The sequence below is a fragment of the Lissotriton vulgaris genome, chromosome 5 (assembly GCF_964263255.1).
Source record: "Lissotriton vulgaris chromosome 5, aLisVul1.2, whole genome shotgun sequence".
Classification (NCBI taxonomy): Eukaryota; Metazoa; Chordata; class Amphibia; order Caudata; family Salamandridae; genus Lissotriton; species Lissotriton vulgaris.
In genome coordinates, this window is record NC_141693.1 from 1,671,729,595 (window position 1) to 1,671,752,899 (window position 23,305).

General features: G+C 42.5%; 1 protein-coding gene across 1 annotated transcript in view; it reads left to right on the forward strand.

The window, feature by feature from the left end:
- The first annotated feature begins 7,020 nt into the window (after nucleotides 1-7,020).
- The window catches only part of KANSL1 (KAT8 regulatory NSL complex subunit 1), a 430,493-nt gene continuing 414,208 nt past the window's right edge, over nucleotides 7,021-23,305 (forward strand). The window contains exons 1-2 of the mRNA XM_086919827.1: nucleotides 7,021-7,151; nucleotides 21,294-21,435. Of these exons, the coding sequence (XP_086775953.1) occupies nucleotides 7,021-7,151; nucleotides 21,294-21,435 (273 nt within the window). The remainder of the gene's footprint in view (nucleotides 7,152-21,293; nucleotides 21,436-23,305) is intronic.

The window sequence follows — 23,305 nt, forward strand, 5'->3', positions numbered from 1 at the left end:
GGGTTCAAGTGATGTCCTATGCCGATGACACCCAATTAATAGTAAATCTGTCTGGCGCCATTGCAGCTGAGAGTTTTAGGACCGGTCTATCAGAGGTTGCAGTATGGATGACCAACAACTGCTTAAAGCTGAATGCAAGTAAAACTGAGCGCCTTCTTGTGGATAGAACTCCCTCCATCTGGATATCAGCTTGGTGGCCAGCATCTTTGAGGGAACCATCCGCGTCTAATTTGAATGCGAAGAACCTGGGAGCAATTTATGACTCCAAGTTAACTTTTGAATAGATTAGGATCCCTTTCGGATTACGCGTGGGGGCAGGTTTGCAGGCAGAGACCGCACACCGCTTGGGTTCCTGACTCTTCTGTGCAGGTCCCACAGATGTAAATGTACATGTATTTATATAGCGCAAATTACCCACATCGCAGGCATCTAAGCGCTTGCTTAGGGAACCCGTCCTGGTATTCCCCTGTGAGATAACCCCGGCAGGGTATCCACAAGGTGAAAGCCAGGCATCCCGCCGCGAGGGGCCGTTGTGGAGATTAAGCAAGCTATTGCCCAGAGTCGCAGAGTGTGAACCCGTGATTCGAGTAGGCACCGGAGCGAGAATTATCGAGTCCGTGGAATTATTGAGCCCAAGCCCCGTCGAGGCGGGGAATTGAACCCTGGTCCAGGGCCGATCTCAGCTTCCGGGTCTGCCGCCTCTAACCCCTGAGCCACACTTCTCCACTTCAGAGCAGACTGAGAAGCACCTTGGGGATTTGCTTAGGGTTGCATTAATCAAGGCAGGACCAATTGGCCTGTCCGACTACAGACCTTAAGACCCAAGGTTGTATGAAGTTTTCACTGTGTAGTACGAGCACCAAGGTCCTGAGGAATTGCTAGTTTAGCATGAAACATGTCGACCTCAACTGAGGGTTGCAGATAGCTTTGCCACATACTAAGGTAGCATCTATCTCCCCTCCCACCATTTTTAATCAAGGGAGTTAGCCACGTTAATAAAGTCCCTTGTGGACTAACCCACCTTTTTTAATTAATCACCACCCGTTCAAGCCTACACATTCACCTGCCCTCTCGCACGCATGCACCATATGGCTGGAACAAAAGATCTCCGCTAAAGAGCCCCTTCGCATGTGCCCCTCTGACATTGCAGTGCCAGTCCGACGAGGAGCAGGACCCATATGATGGAGCATGACACCTAGCTTGCTGGGTGTGTGAGGGTTCTAGTTCCCAAGAGGGAATTCCCCCTTCCCTCTTGGTTTTTGCTTCTACTTCACACACTCTCCTTCCCTTCCACCCAGTCCTCCTGGGGAACTGTGTGTACTCTTTGTTGCTAGATTAGGAAGACGACAGGGAAATATTTTGGCACGCTGAAGGTCTTAAGGAAAATCCTTGATTTAATTCCCCTAAAAGAAAAACCATAGCACTAATCACCACTCAGCTGGACTTTGGGAATGTACTCTAGGTGCTCCCAAAGGGAGCCTAAAATCGTTGCAGCCGGTTCAGAATGCAGCTGCTAGATTGGTCTTAAACCTTCCTAAAATGTCTTCAGCCTCTAGTGCTCTTAACTCTCTGCAGTGGGTCCTGGTGATTAAAATAATTCAGCTTAAAGCCCTATGCATGTGCCAACAAATTCTCAAAAAGCAGGGCCGGACTTACCTACACCACCTAATGGTAAGATATGTGCACTTGCGAAGTCCAAGATCCTCGGATGCAAAACTAGTGAGGGTGCACCCACTCCGAAAAGGATTTCAGGAAAAGATTAAAAACTTAGATCTATAGCAACTCTTCTAACATAGGTGAAGTTAGGTTCTATTTCTTTTGGTTCATTGCTGAATTCCTTCTAACCCTCAGTCTAGCGCGGCGATGCACCGTTTGGTGTATTCAGGCGCTTTATAAAGTACATTGTGTGTGTGTGTGTGTGTGTGTGTATATATATGTGTGTATGTAAATGTGTTTGTGCGTATGTATGCATATGTATGTATATATGTATGTATATGTATATGTGCGTATATGGGTTTGGGGTGGGTGTATATTGGAATGGTCTCAAAAGATCTTCCCCATTCATTTTACCACAGGAACATTAGACCGCTGCTGCCTGAAACATTGAACGGATTTTCACCCAATTTGGCAGCAAGCTAGATCTAGGACCAGAAATAGTGATTTTTGTGTGTGGTTTTGGTGTAAATCCGTTAAATAGGTTTTGAGCAATTGATACTAAAAAAAAGTATATGTAGGGGAACGCACGCTCCGTGGATCTAGACTGATCTGAAACTGAGATATGTTTGGATGCCGCCACATGTAAATGTCAAATGTAAATATCTTTGTACTTGTATAGCGCACAGCTACCCGCAGTGGGTCTCCCGGCGCTTGTACGAATACCGCAAGGGAACCCTTCCTGGTTTTCCGTGTGAATTATCCACTCCTGGGCACCCCATGGTGAAACCAGGCATCCCCGGCGCTGTGGGGGCCGTTGTGGAGACTAAGCAAGCTATTGCCCAGAGTTGCCGCGTGGGACCCATGATTAGAATAGCCACGGAGGCGAGAATATCCGGTCAGGGGAATTTATGAGCCCAAGACCCGCTGATTCGGGAATCGAACACTGGTCCCTGGCCGGAGCTCTGCATCAAGGTCTGCCTGATCTAACCATTGAGCCACGCTTCTCCACCTGGCAGTGGGGCCACAGGCAGACCTTGCCTGGGGCCAAAAGCAGAATTTAGTTTTCTAAAATGTTGCCAAAAAATTAAAGGATCCACAGCCATTATCGGCCCGGGGACCCCGTCCTCCAGGGCCTGGTCTCATTGGTAAAGGGAGGTGGTCTAATGGCCCGGTCAAATGTAGAAAGGGGGGAGGGCATGTGGCTACCCTCCTCTGGCCAATTTCGGCCGTGGGAACCTATCCCCTGGGGCCCAGCATTTTAGTACAGGAGGAGGGGGGCATGCAGCCCCCATCCCTGGTCCAGTTGTGGCCCAAAGCCCCCCATTCTTTGAGATCTGGCCGTATGGAAAGGGGAGGTGGGTTCATGCTCTTCTTCCTGGGCTGTTAATGGCCATGGGACCCCAACCCCCTTGGCTGGCTCAGAGGAACCCACCCCTGGGACGTAGCAGAGGTTTCCTGAAAACCTGTTTGCTCTCGCTTGGCGGGAGCAATTTTAAATCACCTGCCAGGTGGGAGCAAACACTACGCAGGCCTCAAAAAATCATTAAAATGTTATTAGACCTGCATGTCTAGTAAATTTGATGATCTACTCCACCTATTTGTTAAGCTCTTGACCCATAAACTGGTTTCAAATGATGTAATCCTGGGCAAATTTAATTAATTAAGCTGCCATTATCACATGAGAGCCCCTTCAAATGTGCGAGTTCAGCATGTCTGCTGTACAAAAAACTCTTGTTTGATTTAATAGAATATATATATATATATATATATATATATATATATATATATATATATATATATATATATATATATATATATAAATATCTTCTTTTCATATATAATACAAATCTAGCTACATATAGTATATACATGACCCCTGACTTGCCTCTTCGTTAATTAACAGCATTTTCACCAGGGTGGGGGCAGGAATGTTTCTGAAATTTTTAAAAACTATAATTTTTAATAAATACAGAACTAGAGCATAAAGTGGTAGCACACTGTCATTTTGTAATCAACAGATTTGACATTGAAATGACCACAAACCTTCTCACTAGCATGCAGCTTTGCTGATTAAACTATATAGTGTAGAAAGAAGGTTTGGAAATAGTTTCTGCAAATGTGTCAATTGCACATCACCAAGTTAAGTGTTCTGGTTTGTTTTGCTCCTATTTAACTCTGTTTGCAACACACTTAATTACAAAAATTGTATTTTATAATTCCTGATCTATTTTGAAATATTTGTATTATTAATTTACAGGCTATTTATTTAAATGTTATGTTGGAGAAACAACTGACCCCTTCAGACAGCTCACTTGACAAAAATGTCTAACTAGTAAGATAATTACAAAAGCCTGTTACCACTCCAGGCACAGCATTACAGCTTTGAATTGGTAAAATACCATCCAAGCCAACCTGGAATGAATAAAAGCAGCCCGTGACAAGTATTTTGCCGTCATTACAGCTCTTCAGAGAGGTTTAGTTTTGTCCTGACAGAAAGGAGCACTCAATAAGTTAAAACAATCCCCTTTCAGGAGTGCCGTATACATTATGTACAAAAAGAAGCAGAGAACTCCAGGTAGTTCCCAAGCTTATGTGGAAAGTTGCTCCTATGTAGAATGCACCTTAAAACACCAGCATTTGCTCACCTCAAATGTCTATTTTTCTAGCAAAGTGTTTAAACATAGGATTAGCACAGTGCTATCCACTCATTTGAGAGGTCAAACATTTCATGAGTGGGTTAATATGTGAGGTCGTAAGAAGTGTATGGTGTGGCGCGAGTTGTAGTTAACTCTGCAAACTACAAAAGGTGTTTTTTTGTTTTTGTTCAAAACATGAATGTTGTCACCGACAAATTCACCCAACTATAACATTACTTTTACTGTTGGTTGTTTTTTCAGTGAAAATACACATGTGTATATATATATATATATATATATGTGTTTGTATGTATATGTGTGTGTATATATATATATATATATATATATATATATATATATATATACAGGATTCGCCTCAAACAACTGCTTTACGCAGGAAAAAACGAAAAGTGGCTTTTATTGCGTGCCCAGCAAGTCCGCCATTACATGTTTCGACCTCAACTCTGTTCTTGATATATACTTGATGTATAAATAACTCCTTAGTTTCTTTATGCAAAAACCAATGCCGAGCTCAATTCCTTTAATCCTGGATGCATTTTATTTTATACAGTGTGAAAACGCCAGACTTGTTTCGGAGCAGCTGCTCCTTGGTCACCGGTCAAACGTTTGCTACCCCCATTCACATATAGTGCACATAATTACCAACAATGAAGTAGGACTACAAAATCATCCACATCATAGTGCAAATTGTCATCCATTTTGAAAGGGCCATTCTAAGTTTAAAATCAGTTAATATCATGTTGATACTTAGTACAGAGTAAATTTGTCAACATTATATCATTTATATACATAGTTCAAATATACTGCTTTTCAGTCATATATAAATTCAAATAATCTAAATATCATTAATTCAGCTGAATTAATATTAGGTCCATATATTCCAATTCTGCCCTATTGGGCTAATGAATTATCAGCATTACACCATTAATTCTATTCAGGTTTAAAAAATACCGATTATTTTGCCTATTTTTATTTCACGGACATAATTTCATCACAGTCCCACTTAAGTGGGTTAATCTTAACATCAATAATTCTAACCAAATTGATATTAATGTCCATGTTCAATGCTGCTCTAGTGGGCTCATATCATGGAATGTTATCAAACATCTTACCTCCTCAACCGCTCATAGCTGAAAGTGACCCAGATACTGTAGCTCTTTTGCGTTTTTCTTCCTCATATGATGGCCACTTCTCCTACATAATTAAAAACAAAGTGCAATTTTCACTTAAGATCTGCCTATTACCATTAAATCCAACAAACTTGAAAATCTAGAGATGCAATGAGATTACATATCTATCAAATTGTTCATTAAATATACGTGTACATGGGGTCAGAACATTTAACAAAGTGGATAGATTTCTTCATCCTTATTTAGACCAATTGAATGCATTCTCATATTTTATAATCAATTTTAATTCCAGGCGTCTTGGTTCACAAACCCTATGTCGTCCTGTGCTATTAATAGACTTGGATTCTATCAATAGCACATTATTCTAAAAACCTTGCATCCCTCACGGCCTTCAAATTCCCTCATTGGATGTATAATTTATATTTCGCCTATTGTAAGAATGGATGCATCACTGCTTGTTAACCGTGCACCCTCTTTTTAGGTCTCGGCTAGCGTAGGCTGCGCACATGCGCAGTCTCGCTGGCGAGATTTTATGTTTTTGAGTACCTTTCACTAGCGGGGTTTAAGCCCGCCCCTCTTTTCCATTTACTGGCGTCACCGTTCATGCTAAACCATGACCAGCCATTGGAAAAGAGGTTACAGTGACTTATTCTTTTCTTTTTTTCGAGCCGTCCCACTTGGACTGGCTGCCCCAACTTACTGCTGGCGTAAAAGGTTTTTTATCTTCTTTATGGGACGAAACAGATGGTCCCATAAAGAAGATAAACCTTTTACGCCAGCAAGAAGTCTGGCCGAGCCTGTCCAAGTGGGACAGCAGAAAGAAAGCTCTGCGTCATGGCGGAGCGCTTGTTTAAATAGGTGACTGTGCTGTTGCATAGTCCTGCCTGCTTTCCCCGTGCGGATGCTAAAATTGCAGTTTGGAGATTGCTGTAGATTGCATTGAACGCGCTTTGCGGAGCCCACACTTGGCGCACCACACCAGGCATGTTCTCTTAAAGTGGGGATTATTTGTATTCATGCAAACATAGTTTGCGGTGTTTGCTATTCTGGCGTTGAACATCTACTTTTGACAGTTTTCGTATTTCGAGCTCCCGCGGCCGGTGAAGGGCTGACGTCACGTCATCAGGCTCGATACAGGCTAGTCCTTCGTCAATGGCTATGGTGTGGCATCTGCGCGAGTGCCGCTGATGGCGGCGGGCATGTGCCTGGATTCGGGGAGCTGGTAGGTGCTTACATGCTTTGTGACCATGGGCTGCTGAGCGAGGTTCGGTGAATTACATGGGTGGTCTTGAGGCAAAGGTTAGTAACGGCTGCGGGCCGCCATCCCCGGGCTGCAGTCTACACACTAAAGTAACATGGCTTCCGACGCCATCCTTCGTTACACGCACTGCACCAACACCTCATTCGATCTGCCCGGCAAAACAGGCCTTGAACAGTACACACACACACACTCTGCTCACCTTTTGGCTGCTGCACTGGGTGGCAGCTCTTGTCAATGCATTACCGGGGGAAGGTGCCAGAGAGCCGTAGCCTCAGCTCCCTCCCTGGCTCACGTGCTGATGTGACAGTGGAGGAAGATGAGTCCACGGCCGAGCAGGATTACTACGAGAGTTGAGCCAGTGACGACTGGCCGTCCAGGTGAGCAGGTGCTCTGGTGTAACAAGCCAAGTAGTTCACCTACCCTAGAGGTATATGCATCCTCCTCCAGGTAAGTGGACAAAAAGTAGAGGCAAAGGATACAACAACTTGAACAAGATGGGGTGCAGTCAACGTGTATGTTGGAAGTGCAGGACAAAAGTCTCTAGAACATCACATGAGTTTGGGGCAATTGATGTATCTAAGAATACAGTGCAGTCCAGTTTAGCTGGGTGTGCTGCCTAAATTATGTGTATAATGCAGAAGGGGGATGCATTCGACACACCAGCTTGGGAGATCGTGTACATATGCTATGCACCGGGCTGATGTGGTGTAATGTCATGGTGCAGTGGTCATTTGACATGGGGCCAGGACAACTTCCGATGTGACGGGTACAACCATCTGAGGCTAGAGAGTGCATGCAATCTGGCAGTACTAACTTGTTTAAGGGGTGGGCATAGCGTTTAAAGGGCATGGCGGTGGTCGGAAGATGTACAGCTGACTATAGAAGGATGAGTGCCGTGCTGAGCCCAGATGAGGTACCAGTGGCGGCTCGTCCATTGGGGGCGTTGGGGCGTTGCCCTACCATCCATGGACGACCGTCACTGCTGTCACTGTGACACACTAAAAAAAGTAAACTTATGAGCGACAAAAGTAAAATTACGAGCGACCGGAGTCACACATCGTGACGTCATCCAGTGCGATTGCGGAAGGTCTGGGGGCGGGCCTGCAGCAGTGAGTGGCATGTGGCAGGTTGGCAGCGTGTCGTGGCAGGCAGCAGTGTGTGTGTGTGCGCATTTAGGACAAGCCATTTTTATGACTTGCTCCCGCATGCGCACACACGCAAAAGCCCCTTCCCTCCTCCTCCTCCCCTAGCCGTGACACAGGCAGAGACCCGGGGGAGCCGGGTCTCATTATGGGCAGTATTAGCCCTGCTCTTTAGCCAATCCTGGCGCAGTGGCGATGTTATGCCTGCGCCAGGATTGGCGCAGGCATAACATCGTCACTGCGCCAGGATTGGCTAAAGAGCAGGGCTAATACGAGTTCACACGCACGAGGATGGTGGTGCTGCTCAGTAGGTAGGACTCGAGCCCAGAAAGGGCTATTATAACTTAATTTAAAATTAGAGTATTATGAATACGCACTTTGGGAACACATATATTACTTGCTTCCTCTTTCGCCAGCTTTGGAAAAGATGGGGAAAAGGCTTAATGAAAAAGCAAGCCTGCCTCACGTCGACTCGAATTGAGTGCGTGTCCCCGTCCAGCTAAAGGTATGTTTGTTTTATTCTTTATTTTGAATAGTTATTGTTCTCTTAAGCAGAGCATCAGTACTCTGTCCGTTTGATGTGAGGAGTTTGGGGTGGGGTCAAGTGAGGTGCCCTAGGGACCCTGTGATTCTTCTGGGGAGGGGTAACGTTGTATTGAGGGTTCATCACTCTGAAGTACTTGATGACGGTTGGCAGGCTGTGCTAGAACTCAGTGCTCTGTTGACACTTTGAAGGCTCTACGGAGTACACAAGAAGGGGGGGGGGCACAGGTGAAGTAAGATGTTCAGAGATCAGCAGGGGGAGGCAGGTGCCTGCAGGCTGTGCTGAGACCTGATAAACATCCCCAGGCAGACAGTATACCTGTGACTCAAGAAAGGCATGTGTTTATCAGCTGGCAGAGCTGTGGTACCGGTGGCACCCACAGGCAGCTGCTGGAGTCAGTTTGTAAAGGCAGGTATTTCGGCCCGTTGGGCCGTCGAGGTAGACATGTTAGAAGTGGTCGTTTACTGACCCTTGTGCTGTAATAAAGGTGGAGTGAACATCCAGCGCTGCGAAGCGGCTTCGCATCACGTGACGCCTTCAGACATTCCCGTTCTTTTATTCTGTGACCTGTAGTTAGTTTGCATTATGCATGTGTGTCAAGAAGTCGCAACCTGTGCATGCAAGCAGAGGTGAGGAGATGCGCTTATTGCAGGTGTATACCCGGAAATAAGAAGACTTGAGGAAATAGATGCCCAGGGCTGTGTGGGAGTATGTGATAAGGGGAATAGAGACAGTTTGTTGGTACTGGACTTTGGCTGCGTGCAGTTTTTAGGAAAGGGCACCACAACATGCTCAGCGCCTTGAAGCTCCGTCTGGGTCATGAGGAGCTCTATAATAAATCATGTTTCGGTTTCAGTGTCACGAGGAGAGATGAATGTTATAGATGAACAATTGGCAAAGTAGTAGGTCTGGCATTGGCAACCTGGTGCAACGGTTATGTTTTTTATTACATGCTGCAAAGATCCACCTAAACTGTGGCAGCATGTATACGTAATTGCAATATTCAGTTAAAAAAGGACCATTTTTTTAATAAAACGGTACTGATGCTTTCTGGCAAAGTGGTGTACTTGGAAAAGCGAAACCCTTGTTATGAGTTTAATGCAGACCAGGCCTAACAAGCAGCACGTCAGAGCACCCAGGCTTGCCAATTTTCAAACCCCTTTAAGGTGGGGAGAGCAATTGAGTAAAGATTAATGAACAGTAGAAATGGATCGAAAATGTGCCAACAGCTAAGGAAGACATGGACTTCCCTACTCTTGTAAACCGTGAAATAAAGTGCTTTTAGAAGCACCTTTCAGCAAAGGACGGAGTGTATCCTCAGTGCGGTGGATGGTTGAAACTGAGACATTGTGCAGTTCCCTTTTCACCTCTAATGCACTAGCATCATGCAGAAGAGCAGATCCGTGTGGCATGCCGTGTGTTTAGAATTTGTTCACATTGGTACATAAGCGTCATTTAAATATCACTATAGGGAGCATATATGTTAAAGTAAAAAGGACATGGCAATTAAGTTTTATTACCGGTCTGTTTTTTTTTAATAAAGCTATTCTCACCCAATAGTATGCCAACACACCACGAGAAAAGAGGCGCAGGTCTGCATATCGCCTTCTGCACCCGTCCAAGTAATCCGGGATATAATGTGCAGGGGTGTGCACCCTCGTGTCCATGTGCACCAGTCGTGTCTCATATGTGTGCTGCAGTTTTTTTTACCCCAAGGATAAGATCAGGTTGGTATCAGTGGAGCAGGCAGCATCAAGTATTAAAAGCCATCTCTTTGGGGTAGGGCCTCACTCGCCAGGATGTGCAGACAGACGCACCAGGAGCTGACAAGTGCCCGTCAATCGGATGAGTGCACACAGTGGAGTCTGGACAGGAGGCCAAACACCGCAGGCGCACCCGATTGACGCAGAATTTAGAGACCGAACCGAAATCATATCTGAAGATACAGTGAATAAACAAAGCGACCTCTAAAGACATCGACTCTGTATAAGCACCCCAAAAGGGTGATGCTGCGGCACGTGTCACCTAAGAGACGCTGAGGGCTACAGTGTCAGGCCACGGGGCAAAGGTCACGAATATGAGAAAATGGGCTTTCTCTGTCCCTGGCCCCCACCTTCAGTGTAGAAAAGGGGCTTCTCTGTGAATCTGAGGGTCAGGCCTGGGAGGGGCCGTGAAAGCCCCCTCATAGGATCAGAGCCCTAAGAGGCTGTGACCCCACCCCGTGTAGAGCCCACATCAGACCCCTGGGCTCTTAGCATCAGACCCCTGAGCTTTCAACATACATAATCGATCCCAATTAATCAGGTGCAATTATACATCTATTTCCACAGCGTTTTCTAGTGGCTATGGCCGGCCGCGCTGCAAGAGCCAGAAGGCAATTAAAAAACACAGGTGGAGGGAACAAACGCAAAACCGCCAGGTTTGCCGCTTCTTCCCTTAAAAATTGCATAAAGATCTAGTGAGTCCTTACGATGTTAAAACACAGGAGTATAATTCAGTCTATGTTTGTAGGTCCACGGCTGCATTGTACCCTCATAAAAACAAGACTTCTGAGCCTCTTAAAGTGATAAAGGTAGGCTTTATGGCAATTCGTGCTTTTACAAACATGTTGAGTGTGAGTGTAATAACTAAAACTCTTATAAACGAGTTGATTCTGCTTCTAACAGAATCTACTATGCTGATCCCATCAACAGGAAACTGTGTGGAAGTATTGGCTACCAGTCTTCTTGATTTGGTAACATTTAAACTTAAAACATTATTAGGATCCTTAGTGAGGTGGTGGGAGCCTTCACATTGGTCTATTTATAATCAATTTCCGTATGTTTGTTACAGACAACACTATCCATTTAAAAGTAAGAAGCGCTAATGAGAGCCCCTGTACTTAATGCCCGGGACTCGAAACAATGAGGAGTATTACATTATTTTCCTTTTCCTTGGAGGGTGCCATGCTGGTCGGCAGCTGTTAACTACACTTGCCACACATCAAGCATAGCTTGACAGCAGATTTTTATTATTTCATTTTCACTGTCATATCATTGCTGGTGTGCCAAATCTAAATTCGTTTTACATTTTGCAATTTTCTATGAATGAAAAGGTACTTTCGGTGTGTGCAGAGTGCAGACATTTTGCACCTTTTAGGTTGGACACATGGTGATAGATATTAGGTAAACTATATGCAGGGTCGCAAGAATTAAGCAACAGGTGAGGCCAATAATGTGGCAGGGTTAACTAAATAATGCAGCAAAAATTTGTTTTGGCGGTGAAGCAATGCTGCTTTACTAATTTGTAATGGGTTTTACACGTTAATACAATATGTGCAAGCATTTCACCGTATTAATATCAGTTAAACTACTAAATGCAGCAGTCTGCAATGAAATGAGAGCTGCCTCTGTGTGACAAAAGGCCTACAACATGTGTGGCAGTATGATTTTTAAAACTTTTTATCGATTTTAGCTAGAAACAGTTTTTTTGCTAAAATATGTTTTCCCTCCGGCCCTAGTGATCCTCCTCCCTGAACTAAGCTGATGCGATGATGAGTGAGATTTTCAGCGCGGGGACGCACTGTTCCTTGTGCAACCATGCGCTTAACAAATGTCATTAATAATAATAATATGCAAAGTATGCAGAAAGTTGTGGATTAGATGGAACGTGTGGCAAATTTGCTTTTAATTTCGTGCGTGCCAGGTATCATAACATAAATTTTCCTTTTTGGGCTGGTGTGTGATCGTCAAATTTAAAAGGAGGCACTGCAAAGTTTGCTTCTTTCTCCACAAAGTATTCTGAATTATTTTGTTTGCAATATTTGCTTGGTAAATTAGAATACTGTTGACTCCCTTTGAAAACTGATGCTTTTGTTCGATTGTTTGCGTTTTGGTTACCAAAACAGAAAATGGAGTCTATTTCCGTCCCAGCAAAGGTCTCCAGTTTGTTTATAAATGTTTCCAACACATCAGTCACAAAATTTAAGAGAGGTGAAGAAACACGTTGCTCTAGCTCATCTTTTCTGTTTTGAGAATTTTGAAATGACAGGTTCAATTTATTATTCGAGTTATTGGCCACTTTTTTTTATTATTTCCCATTTAAGACTTGGTTTAGTAGGAGATTGTTTTATTCCTTTGCATGTTTGTTCACAAAGACTATTTAACTGCTCAATAACAGTTCCATGAACGGGGTGTTTATATTCTTCTAAATATTGTCTGTTGGTTACTTCTCTGATTACGTTTCTGTTTATATCTGGGCAGTGATGGGGATCTCCCCTGAGAGAGTGTGACTGCGGAGGACTGGGAGAGAACAAAGAGTGCTAGAGACAGTAGAGAGAAATCTAGAGACAGACACAGAGGGTGAAAGAGGGTGGAAAGAAGAGAAAGACAGACCTAAAGAAATATGGATGTAGATAGATATAAAACGAAAGAAAGAGATACAGGCCTAGAAAAAGAGAAAACAGATACTTGGAGATAAAGTCAATGGAAAGCAAAGAGAAAAGAGACACAGAACGCACCTGCGAACCAAAATGTCATGCCTGGTGTGTAATGGAACTAAACTGGATGTAATTGATAACATAAGAGAGAGAATAGATTGATAAATAAAGCAAGAGAGGTGAAGTGAAATTGAAAGAAAGATGAAGAGCCAGAATGGGAGAGAGGAGAGAGAGAGAGAGAGTGTGTGTGTGTGTGTGGGAGAGAGAAGCAATGGATTGTTAGAGAGAACGAGAGAGAGGGGGTGAAACAGAGAAAGATGGAGCTAAGCAGAGCCTGAATGAGAGTGCGGCAGAAAGAGAGAGGGGTATAACGAGTATTCCTACTTACAAAACCTGTGTGGCTGTGATAACTCTAGTATAATCAGACACTGGAACAGACCATTGAATGTTGGAATGTAAAATCTTTTCCCGCTTTGGGGTAACTTAACATTTTGTCTGCCACAGGAATTTGTAAATATGAGAGAATGTTAATTTACTTTGGCAAGTAATGCATTGTAGACTGCACTTAGCCCACATGAAATGATATGTGGGACTGGAGGCCTGCTTTGGCAGTGAATTGAATCTGGAATTTCTGAGTTTGAGTTGCATGGTCAATATTTATGTGTCACTTTCATAGTTATTTAGACTGTGTTTCTGTTTTATATTGTTTTTGCCAATATGTAACCGTGAGCCACAGTTTTGGTTGATTTTGATTGCAGTGGCTCAGTTTATTTGGTGATTCACAATTCCAATCATGGGTAAAACATGGCTTGTTGAACATAGATGAGATGTACTTGCAAATTGTTGGATTGCATATTGCATTTCAGGTTTTCAATTTGACCAATCTTTTGACTTCTTACCAACGAAATATGAGTGTCTTCCTGGTAGAGGACCACACTGCTTTTTCTCTTGTCTGTCTTTTATCAAGACCCTGCAGGACTATGGGGTGAAAGTAAGCTTGAATAAGCAGCTACCTATGTTATAGGACATCTCTTTATTAATGTAATAACTGAACTTTCACAATTGCTTTATTAACCTTCCTGCTTTCTCAAATTTGCTTGAAAATGCACCATTTGGCCACTAATTTTTCAAAATTTTCTCGGGGGGAATCCCCCCCGAACCCTCCTTAGGTTGTTCGGGATCGCTCGCTGCGCTCGCTCGCTGCAGTGCATAATGACAATCATTTTACGCCTCACCACTTTCAAATGTCACCAGCCGCCACTGTGAGGTACGTGCAGGGCTCTAAGTGGAATGAAAAAACTGGGAGGTCTCTCAAAAGTGGCGTGGTCAATGAAGGGCGTGGGATTTTAGGATTAACAGTTAACTTAGCCACTTTCCATGGTGCCCCACTGAGAACAAATGCTCTTTTTATCTGGATAGGTGGCCATATTGTAAACGTCAGATAAGCGTGGTGTGGACTCCGCGCGCAGCCCTGGTGATAAGCTTGAGAGGATCGCACAAGCTGTTTCTATGCAAGTATGGTTTTGTTAGTGTGCTGACTAACGTATTAGCAGAACAATCCTGGCATGACCGTAAAATACATTTTAGTATATCGTTTTGTGGCCTACGTTGTGGGCTGGTTGCTGCAGGCAATCCTGTGCCTAAAATAAACGTGACTGTAACTTTGTGGCATGTCTGTTATACAAACATGTTGTGGTGCCAGTTGTTAAATCTAGTTCATCCTCAAACATGGAGCTATTTTTTTCTGCCTGTAACTTGTTTCTTCAGAGGAGCAGTGCAGGTTCAAGCATTAAAAATGCAATAGGTCTCGCTTTTTATTAAGATAAAGCTATTTGCTTTTCTATACAATACCATTAGCTAAGCAAATGGCTTTAACTTAATCAAAGGCAAGACCTATTGCATTTTCAATGCTTGTTTTATTGACATACCATTTTTTTCAATTTTCTAGCGAATTGCAATAAATCAATCCTACTGTCAGTGTAGCTGAATGTACTTGTTGGACAAAACGATAAACCCAAAGATAGAACATCAAACCGACAATCTGGAAGTGTAATGTCAGATAAATGTACCCGAATAAGTGTCTCATTTTGTTGCGGGTTGGCCTCTTTTTTTTTTTTATCCTCATTCGCCGACTCGCCACTCATACCTTCTAACTAATCCACCACTGGGCTTTTTATCTCATAGGCTGGTTAGAGTGAAGAGGCATAACCACCACCTATTTTGAGTCTGAACCCCAATCAATCGGTTCTTCTTGGCAATCCGACTCACCAGATGTGTCCACCTCTTACTCTATTTCAGACCTGGAATTCCATATAATAGATACCAGCGAGATAGGTGGGGGCTTAATCATCGGATATCATAGCAAATAATATTCAGCCAAAACATAAAAGGAAGGGTACCCAAAATCTCCGATTTCTCTTAGTGTGATCTGAAGTATCAAGCTTAGCCGTATACCTCGTAGCTAATATCCAGTCAATTAATTTAGGGCTAAGTGGTGAGACCCACAACTTGCATATCTCTCTACGAGCCAGTAAGATGGCATAAAAGGTAAGTTTTACATTATCATTCATGCATTTATTTTCTAAATCAAATCTCCCCGTTATTATTAATTCGGGGCTTACCTCCAGATTCAGAACTTGAGATAGACAATTACTTACATCCAGCCAGAATTGACTTATATTTGGGCAAAAGACGAACATGTGTAGATCATCCACATTTGGGGTCTTGCATTTCGGACACCCCACAACTCCGCCAATTTTGAATTTTGATAATCTACGAGGGGACCAATATGCCCTAAGGATGGTAAACAAAAGATTTCGCCTTAAATTTGCAGGTTTAACAATACTGTAAAGCATAGACAATGTTACTTGCCATTGGTTCACTGTCGCGATCTTCGGCAAGCATTCTTTCCACAGAACCTCCGGAATCAGGAAAGGTCAATCTTCAATTTCCAATACCATGTGGCCACCTCCTTCTTGAAGGTCCCTATCCCCAACTCGACTCAGTCATTTTGACTCCCAATTGTATTTTCTGGATCATTTGCCCAACTCTGAATCTGCAAATACTTGTATCTCAAAGACCTGTCCTCACAATTGCTGGCAAAACCCCCAAGGCACCAATTTACCCTGCTGGAAAAGATCTTTCCATGTCTGCAAAGAGTCTTCTTTTTTTAACTGAAAAGCCAGAACATCCTTTGTCCAAAGTGGAGCTCCAGGAGAGTCCCATATTGGAGCCATATAACTGAAATAAGGCAATTTTAATAGTCTTCTCATTTTATACCATACCTCCGCCAAATGCCGAAGTACCTTAAGTCTCACCTTTTTGAAAAATTTAGGGTCTGCAAACTTACATAAAAAACCAAAATCATTATACCCGCAACTTTTCAGCATCGCACCAAATATTTCTCTGATCGTTGATATAGTTAGGGTACCCAACAACATCCTACAGTTCTTTAAACAAAAAGCCCATTCATAGATTTGCAAATCTGGAGCCGCCAGACCACCTTTATTGATTCTTCTTCTTAACTTTTTCCACGATAGTCGTGATCCTTTTGATGCCCAAATAAATGACACTATCTCGCTCTGTAGTTTAGCCAACCATTCTTTTCTAAATCCGAGGGGGATAGTCTCAAACAAAAACTTGACTTTTGGCACAATCACCATCTTCACAAGATTAGTCCGACCATATAATGACAAGGGAAGATTCATCCATCCTTTTAGAGAGGCCACGACTTCTTTCTTAATCTTGAAAAAGTTAACTCTAGCAAGATCTCCAATATTTTGAGTTATCCTAACCCCCAGATACCTCATTTCTGATTTACTGATTAACCTTTCCGTATTTAAATTCCAAGCCATTATATCCGTTTTATCCTGATTTATCTGGTAGCCTGAAACTATTCCAAATTCCTTAGTTATTTTCACCAAATTTTCCAAAGAGTGATGTAAATTAGAAGAATAAATGATATCATCCGCATACAGGCCCAATTTTTTTGACCAATCGGCAACTGCAAAGGGGGGTATCTACTCTGAACTTCTGATTCTGCAAGCTAGTGGCTCTATGTATAAATTAAACAATAAGGGTGATAGAGGACACCCTTGTCTTGTTCCACGTATTACTTTAATAGGCTGAGTAAGTATTCAGTTAACTAGAACACGTGATGTCGGGGAACAGTACAGAGAGAAAAGAGATTCAGGGAAATTCTTTCCTAAATTAAGGTACTGCAAGAGTGTTTTTAAATAAACCAAGTTAACTCGATCGAAAGTCTTGGCGGCGTCTAAAGCAATCACCGCCAAGGGAAGCTCATGCGTGGAAGCCATATCTATTATTCCAATCAGAGTACAAGTTAGTTCTTTCAGATATCTCCCTTTAACAAAACCTTTTTGGTCCTCATGAGTCAGTTTGTGAATAACCTTACTAAGTCTGTAGATCAAAAGTGATATAGGTCTATATGCGTCTAAACTACTAGGTGATTTTCCTGATTTAGGTATTAGGGAGATTGTTGCCTCATTCCAAGAGCTAGGTATAGTTACTTCCCCTCTAAAGATTTGATTAAACAATTGACACAGTAAGGGAGCAATCAAATCTACTAAAACTTTATATACTTCAGCTGGGAGGCCATCCGGGCCGGGTGCTTTCCCTCTTTTACTATCTTTGATCACCTTAACCACTTCAGCTTGCGAAATTTCCCTGTTTAGTGCTCCCTTCCAATCCCCAGAGAGAGGTTCCAAATGTTGTAGCTAGCTAGTTATGTTATGTTACAAACTTTTGTATTGCGCACAGCTGCCCCAGCTAAGGGGCGTCCTGGCGCATGGCAGATAAAAATGCAACACCACAGGAAACATAACAGAAAGGAGGAAAGTGATTTATTAAAACAAAAAAGTTTTTCAATTTGTCTTCCCTATAAACTTTTACAAAGTAGTCATGGAAAGATTCTGCAATTCTTTTGCTCTGTTATAATTTCTCCTGAATCCATCTTTTTAATTTCTTTTATTTGATTGCATATTAGATCTTTTTTCGCTTTCCACGCTAAGTTTGCCACACCCATCTCCATATGAAAAGTGGTCCAACTGGCTGGCTTCCCATCTTTCTTTAACTCTTTGTGACAATACTGCTGTAAGTTCTATTTTTAAATCCAGGAGCTTGTTTTTAATTTCCTCTTCCGTTGCATTCCCCCTAGTCTTATTCCACTATCTTCCCAAGATCGTATTTCTTTCTCCAAATCTGAAACCTTTCTATGATATAATCTCCTCTTTTTAGCACCTTTGGCTCCCAATCTCACTCTCAAAAACGCCTTACATGTGTCCCATACTATATCTTGTTTAGCTGATCCTTCATTTTTGTCTAAAAAGACTTGTACCTCACCTCTCAAGGTTTCTAAATAGTCTCCGTCTAAGAGGATTGTACGATCCAGCCTCCAGATTGAATTCAAACCCTCTGTACCTAATTCCAGATTTAATCCAACAGCTGAGTGGTCGGATGTATGTGCTCCTAAGTGTGTCACTTTCGTTACCCGATATTTCAACCTAATCTCAATTTTAAAAAAATCTATTTGTGAGCTATGATTATATTTTTTATTATGAAAGGTAAATCTTAACTGTTGGCTTGCTTTCAGTCTCCAAATATCACATAACACTTGTGTGCCATAATCAACTTTAACCTAGACGACATCTTACCATTTACAACAGCTCTACTATTTCCTGTCCTATCTAATTTACAATCTAGAACTGTATTGAAATCGCCAGCCATAATTTTCTGCTGCTAAATTATCCAAAATTGTTGGATCATCCACATTCGGTCCATAATAACCATCTACTACCAATACTTCCTCTGCCACTCATATCTTAACAATCGCCCATCTACCTCTTTTATCTGCTATCTTGTCTTCCATAACACTATTAACCCCTTTCCTAATCAAAATTGCAAACCCCTTCGTTGGCCTCTTGTGGTCATTCCCACGTAGCCATCCAAATTTCCTTGCTTTTTTGCGCCTTCCTTGTTGCCTCCTCAGGCACCTCGTCCGCTACTATTTGTGTTCCTGTGGTCCCTGATTACCCAGTCCACCTTGCCTTCGCCATTAGTAGAGTTCTTTAAAAAGTTTGGGTTTTACTCCAGATTGTTCTAATTCCACAGAGGTATCACTGTCACTTGCTTCTTTTTCCATGTGTTTTCTTTGATCATTGTTTTCCTCCTTTCCAGCATCGGATCAACCAGTGGTCTCCTTGTTTGTGTCCACGTGAGGAGTCCCTTGAGATTTTTTTGGGCTTGTTTCTCTTAAATGATCGCATTTTCTTCCAAAAGTGAACATCTGTCACCTTTCATAGTCCATTTGATCTCTATGAACTTTTCGTCTATTTATTTTAATTTCATCCTCTGATTTGTCTAATCTGGCATTTAATTTATCTCTAAGTCTAATTCATTATCCGTGCATTTTTCTTTCAATGTATTTTTTTTTTAATCTCCAATGATAGTCTGTGTCCTTTTTGTTGAAATTATTAATAAAATATGCACTAAGCAGTGGAGCAGGTATAGTTAATCGTAGCCCATTCATCAATTAAATCCGGATTATAAAAGGTTGGTGTGATGAAGACACTTCAACTCCTCGGGACTCTCACAGTCCACACACTTTTATAAAGCTGTTTCTTCCCACCACTTCGCCTGTTCGGATTTGGCTCCTTTCCACATTTTGTCCCATGATTGTTTTTTGTTTGGGAAGGTTCTGGGTGTTGGAAGGGAGTTCCAATCAAGTCCGTGGGGGTACCCATGGGTCCCCCCCCCTTACCAGCCATGCACAGTGTGGCAGGCACCAGGGGGTGCCCGCCACAAGGTGCCTGCTTTTCCCCAGCGTCCCCTTTCTTAAATGGCAGCCTATGCATTCGGTTGGCACAAAGTCTCCCATCGAAGTTAATAGGAGTCCAACCAAATCGTATCTGGAAGCATCCCAATGCATCTTACTCTGTCAGTTGGACTCTCCAGATCCGATCGGAAACCATTCCCAAACCGATTTAGTTGGGAAGCTTTCCAAACTGCATCAGAATCGGGCCCATTGTGTTTGAGGTATTTTATTTGCACTTAAATTGACGAACGATAATCCAAGCATGGATTAATTAATGCTCATCTCAAAAGTTCTTATCTAGTTGTCTGTACTGCTTAGATTTAGTAATAACTGAAGGTAAAGTCCGATATCTCTCTAGGCTTCCTGACTGCGAAAGGTCTGTCTTCCTGGATTCTTAGAGACTTGCTTGTGCGGTAGTGCACTGATTGAACAGAGAACAGTAAAGTGGCTTAGTGCTTTGTTAACTTGATAGGTGTATGAGCAGGATGAGTGAGTCTTGGAAGCTGGTCATCTAGACAGCTAGTTTAGTGAGCACTGCCTGACAGGATGGTGTGCTTGTACTCCTTGCTGTACGAGGATTTGGACTTTGCTCTACAATAGGATTTTTCCCTTTGTATCCCTCTTTGAAGCACTGTCTCTTGGAGTACTGCAGCACATATATATGCCTTAAGTAGTTACGGTAACTCGACAACTATCTTTAGAACGCTTGTCTTTTCTAGAATCAACCTGCATAGTCTTCTTTTGTTTAGAAGGTTCATGAAAAGGGCTTTGATCCGGTAGGTTTAAGAAGTCTTCTTTTAAACATTGGCGGAAGACTGAGGACACAGTTTTGACTGAGTTCGAAAGAGCCACTTTGCACTAAATTGTTAGTAGTCCTACTGAATAGCACATCGGCTGTCTTGAATTCTGGTGACTGTTCAACTGGTTTACTGATCTGTAAGTATCCTATGTCCCAATCTGTGTCTCCTCAAAAGGATGGCAACTGAATATTGGCCATCTATACTCCTCATGCATGCATCCTTGTGGATCAAAACATGTTTCTCCACACTGTCTGGAGCCACTGTAGTCACCTGGAAAATGTGTGGATGTAAACAAATCAGCACAAAGCTTTAGGACTAGCATGTTCTTTTGGCCTACTGCCAAATCCTCCAGAAGACTGCAGTGAGTATTTAAATGGTGTGCCTTAATGATATTGGAGCCATTCAGTGGTGCTTTACCGCTCCATACAGTATGTGTGGTGTCTGCAGGCTTTCCTCAATTTCTTTTTAGCTACTTAGATAAATTCATATAACTCCTTCAAACAGGTTCCATACAAACGTATTAATGTTTTTTTTTCCTGGTCTGTGAATGGACTTGTGGATGTTATTTAGAACTGCCCTTACAGTGGGCGTACATGCAATACTTAAGTCTCACATGACTACTTTGGCTTCAGCAAGCGGTCTTATGCTACATTTCGATATCACTTGCTCCCATTATTTTCAATTTCGTGAAGGCCTTGTTTAGACTGCTGAAGGTTTTTGAATTCTTTACATACAACTTAATTGTGTTTTATTTTCCTTGTATATGTACCTTATTGAATAAGCAAAGTGCATCTTGCAAAGTTTGGTCTGAGGTTGCCTATTCGCGGAACTTAAACATCATTTCTTTAAACCAGGACTAGTCGGCCAGACTGGCAGTGGGCAGTGGATCGCGCTGCTATTGTGAGCCGCTGGAACTGGCTCCAAGCGCACGTTTCAGACCTGGAATATCGGATCCGACAGCAGACTGATATTTACAAGCAGATTCGTGCAAACAAGGTAAGCACAATACTTTATCCTAATTTGCATGAATGAAGCCACAGGCTCTGAAGTGTGAACGTACGTGGGTTGTTGGGTTTAATGTATTTCTGACTTTTGGTTTTGAGGTTTTAAGTTGTTAGTTTATTTGCGGTCTCCACGACATGAAGGAGGCTGTGTTGTTTAAGGTCTCGAACTCCCAGTATGTCCGCGCAATCATTAACAATTTCTGGCATGCAGAAACCCCCAAAATTGTAGTTGGGGGTTATCAGACAAAGAAGGAAATGCATTACAAAAGAAGGGTTCGTTTTCTTTATAAACAGTTGGGCGTTTTACTCTATTAATCCACCTGAGGTCTTTTTTGTTATCTGAAACGAATTTCTTCTTCCATAGGATACCTATACAGCTACGTGCTCACCACACAGGCTTTCCTTCGCACAGTTTTTGATAATAAGGCTTACTCCAACATCATTTCTTCCCCCATTCTCATCCTTAAGGTATCCCGATACCTAGTGATGGCTGTTCAGTACAGCTTTGCACACACCTGGGTATACAGCGCCAGGATTTTACAACCAGTAGCTCGTGAGCTACTGGTAGCTCTCCAGCTACCTCTAATTAGCTCTCCTGTGTGCTGCCCAGCCTACTAAATTAAAAACATTTTCACAGCTAATTTCACACATGTATCCAAAACCTGAAGCTGCATTGGAGATTAAAATGTGCATTTTCAGACCTCATAAGCTGATGTTTGAAGAAAATGGATGGATTTCCAAAATGTATTAAAAGGTCATTTTTGGTGATAAATAGTAAGGTGCTGAAGAAACTTGCTACTAATAACTCCTCTGTGCTAGAGGCATTGGAGCAAGAACAGCCATAAATTAGCCATGTACATGTGGTGTTCCAAATGGATAGTCTTCACATTATGGCTTGCTGTCCTGCCTAGTGTACTGAGGTGATTACTTCGGGTGATTTTGCATCAGGTGACTAATGTAGTATTAGGATGTCTTTCATAGATTCACATGCTTGAATAGTCCCTGTCGTCGAAGTGGGAGTCCCACTGTAAATAAAATAGCAATTAAATACGAATAAAAATACTAATAACATATGTATGTAAAAACATAACACTTAAAATACACACTAGAAATAGTTGCAAATACCTAGTCCTAATTCCTACATAGGAATACATGGCAAGAGAGAACAAACAATTGTAACATATCCTTGTCATTATGTTAGTCCAAACTACAGCCAATCAGGCGCAAGCACCCCTCCAGAACCTTATCCTCAAATCTCAGTCTCTCAGATTTTCTATCACACGTCGTGTGAAGGGAGTCTCCCTGAGCTTTGCTCAGTTTTTTCTACTTCTGATTTCGATGGAATTCTACTATGTCTTCAAGTAAGAAGTCTTTATTTAGACCTTGTTTTTCTAGTGGGAAGTTGCGGTTCTACTCTGAAGATCCCCACAAGAAGTGTATCTACTGTCTTTATCCGGACCATGAGGTAGGCAAATGTAAGATCTGTACGACCTTCTCCACTAAGACCCTTAAAGATAGGGAAGGTAGTCTCCTCCTCTGGTTACAAAGGTTAAAAGACAAAGATTCAGCTCTTTCTGACGCAGAAAGCCTGGTGTCAGGAACTTCTAAAGCCACCTCAAACGTAGCATTGTGCAGGAATTGCCTTCTCCTTTTTTGAAGAATAGAAACTGTCACTCAAAGAGGCTCCTGCGGTGTCTTCACCTCCGCCTGCTTGCTACTCCTACGCCCACGAGATCTGACTCAGGCGTGTACGGCTTCTTCCCATCATGTTTCTGCCAAAAAACAAGTGAAATCGTCGACGGGAGCGTCAACTATCGTTCCGACGACAAAATTTGCCGACTCCGGCTCGTCGACGACAATAG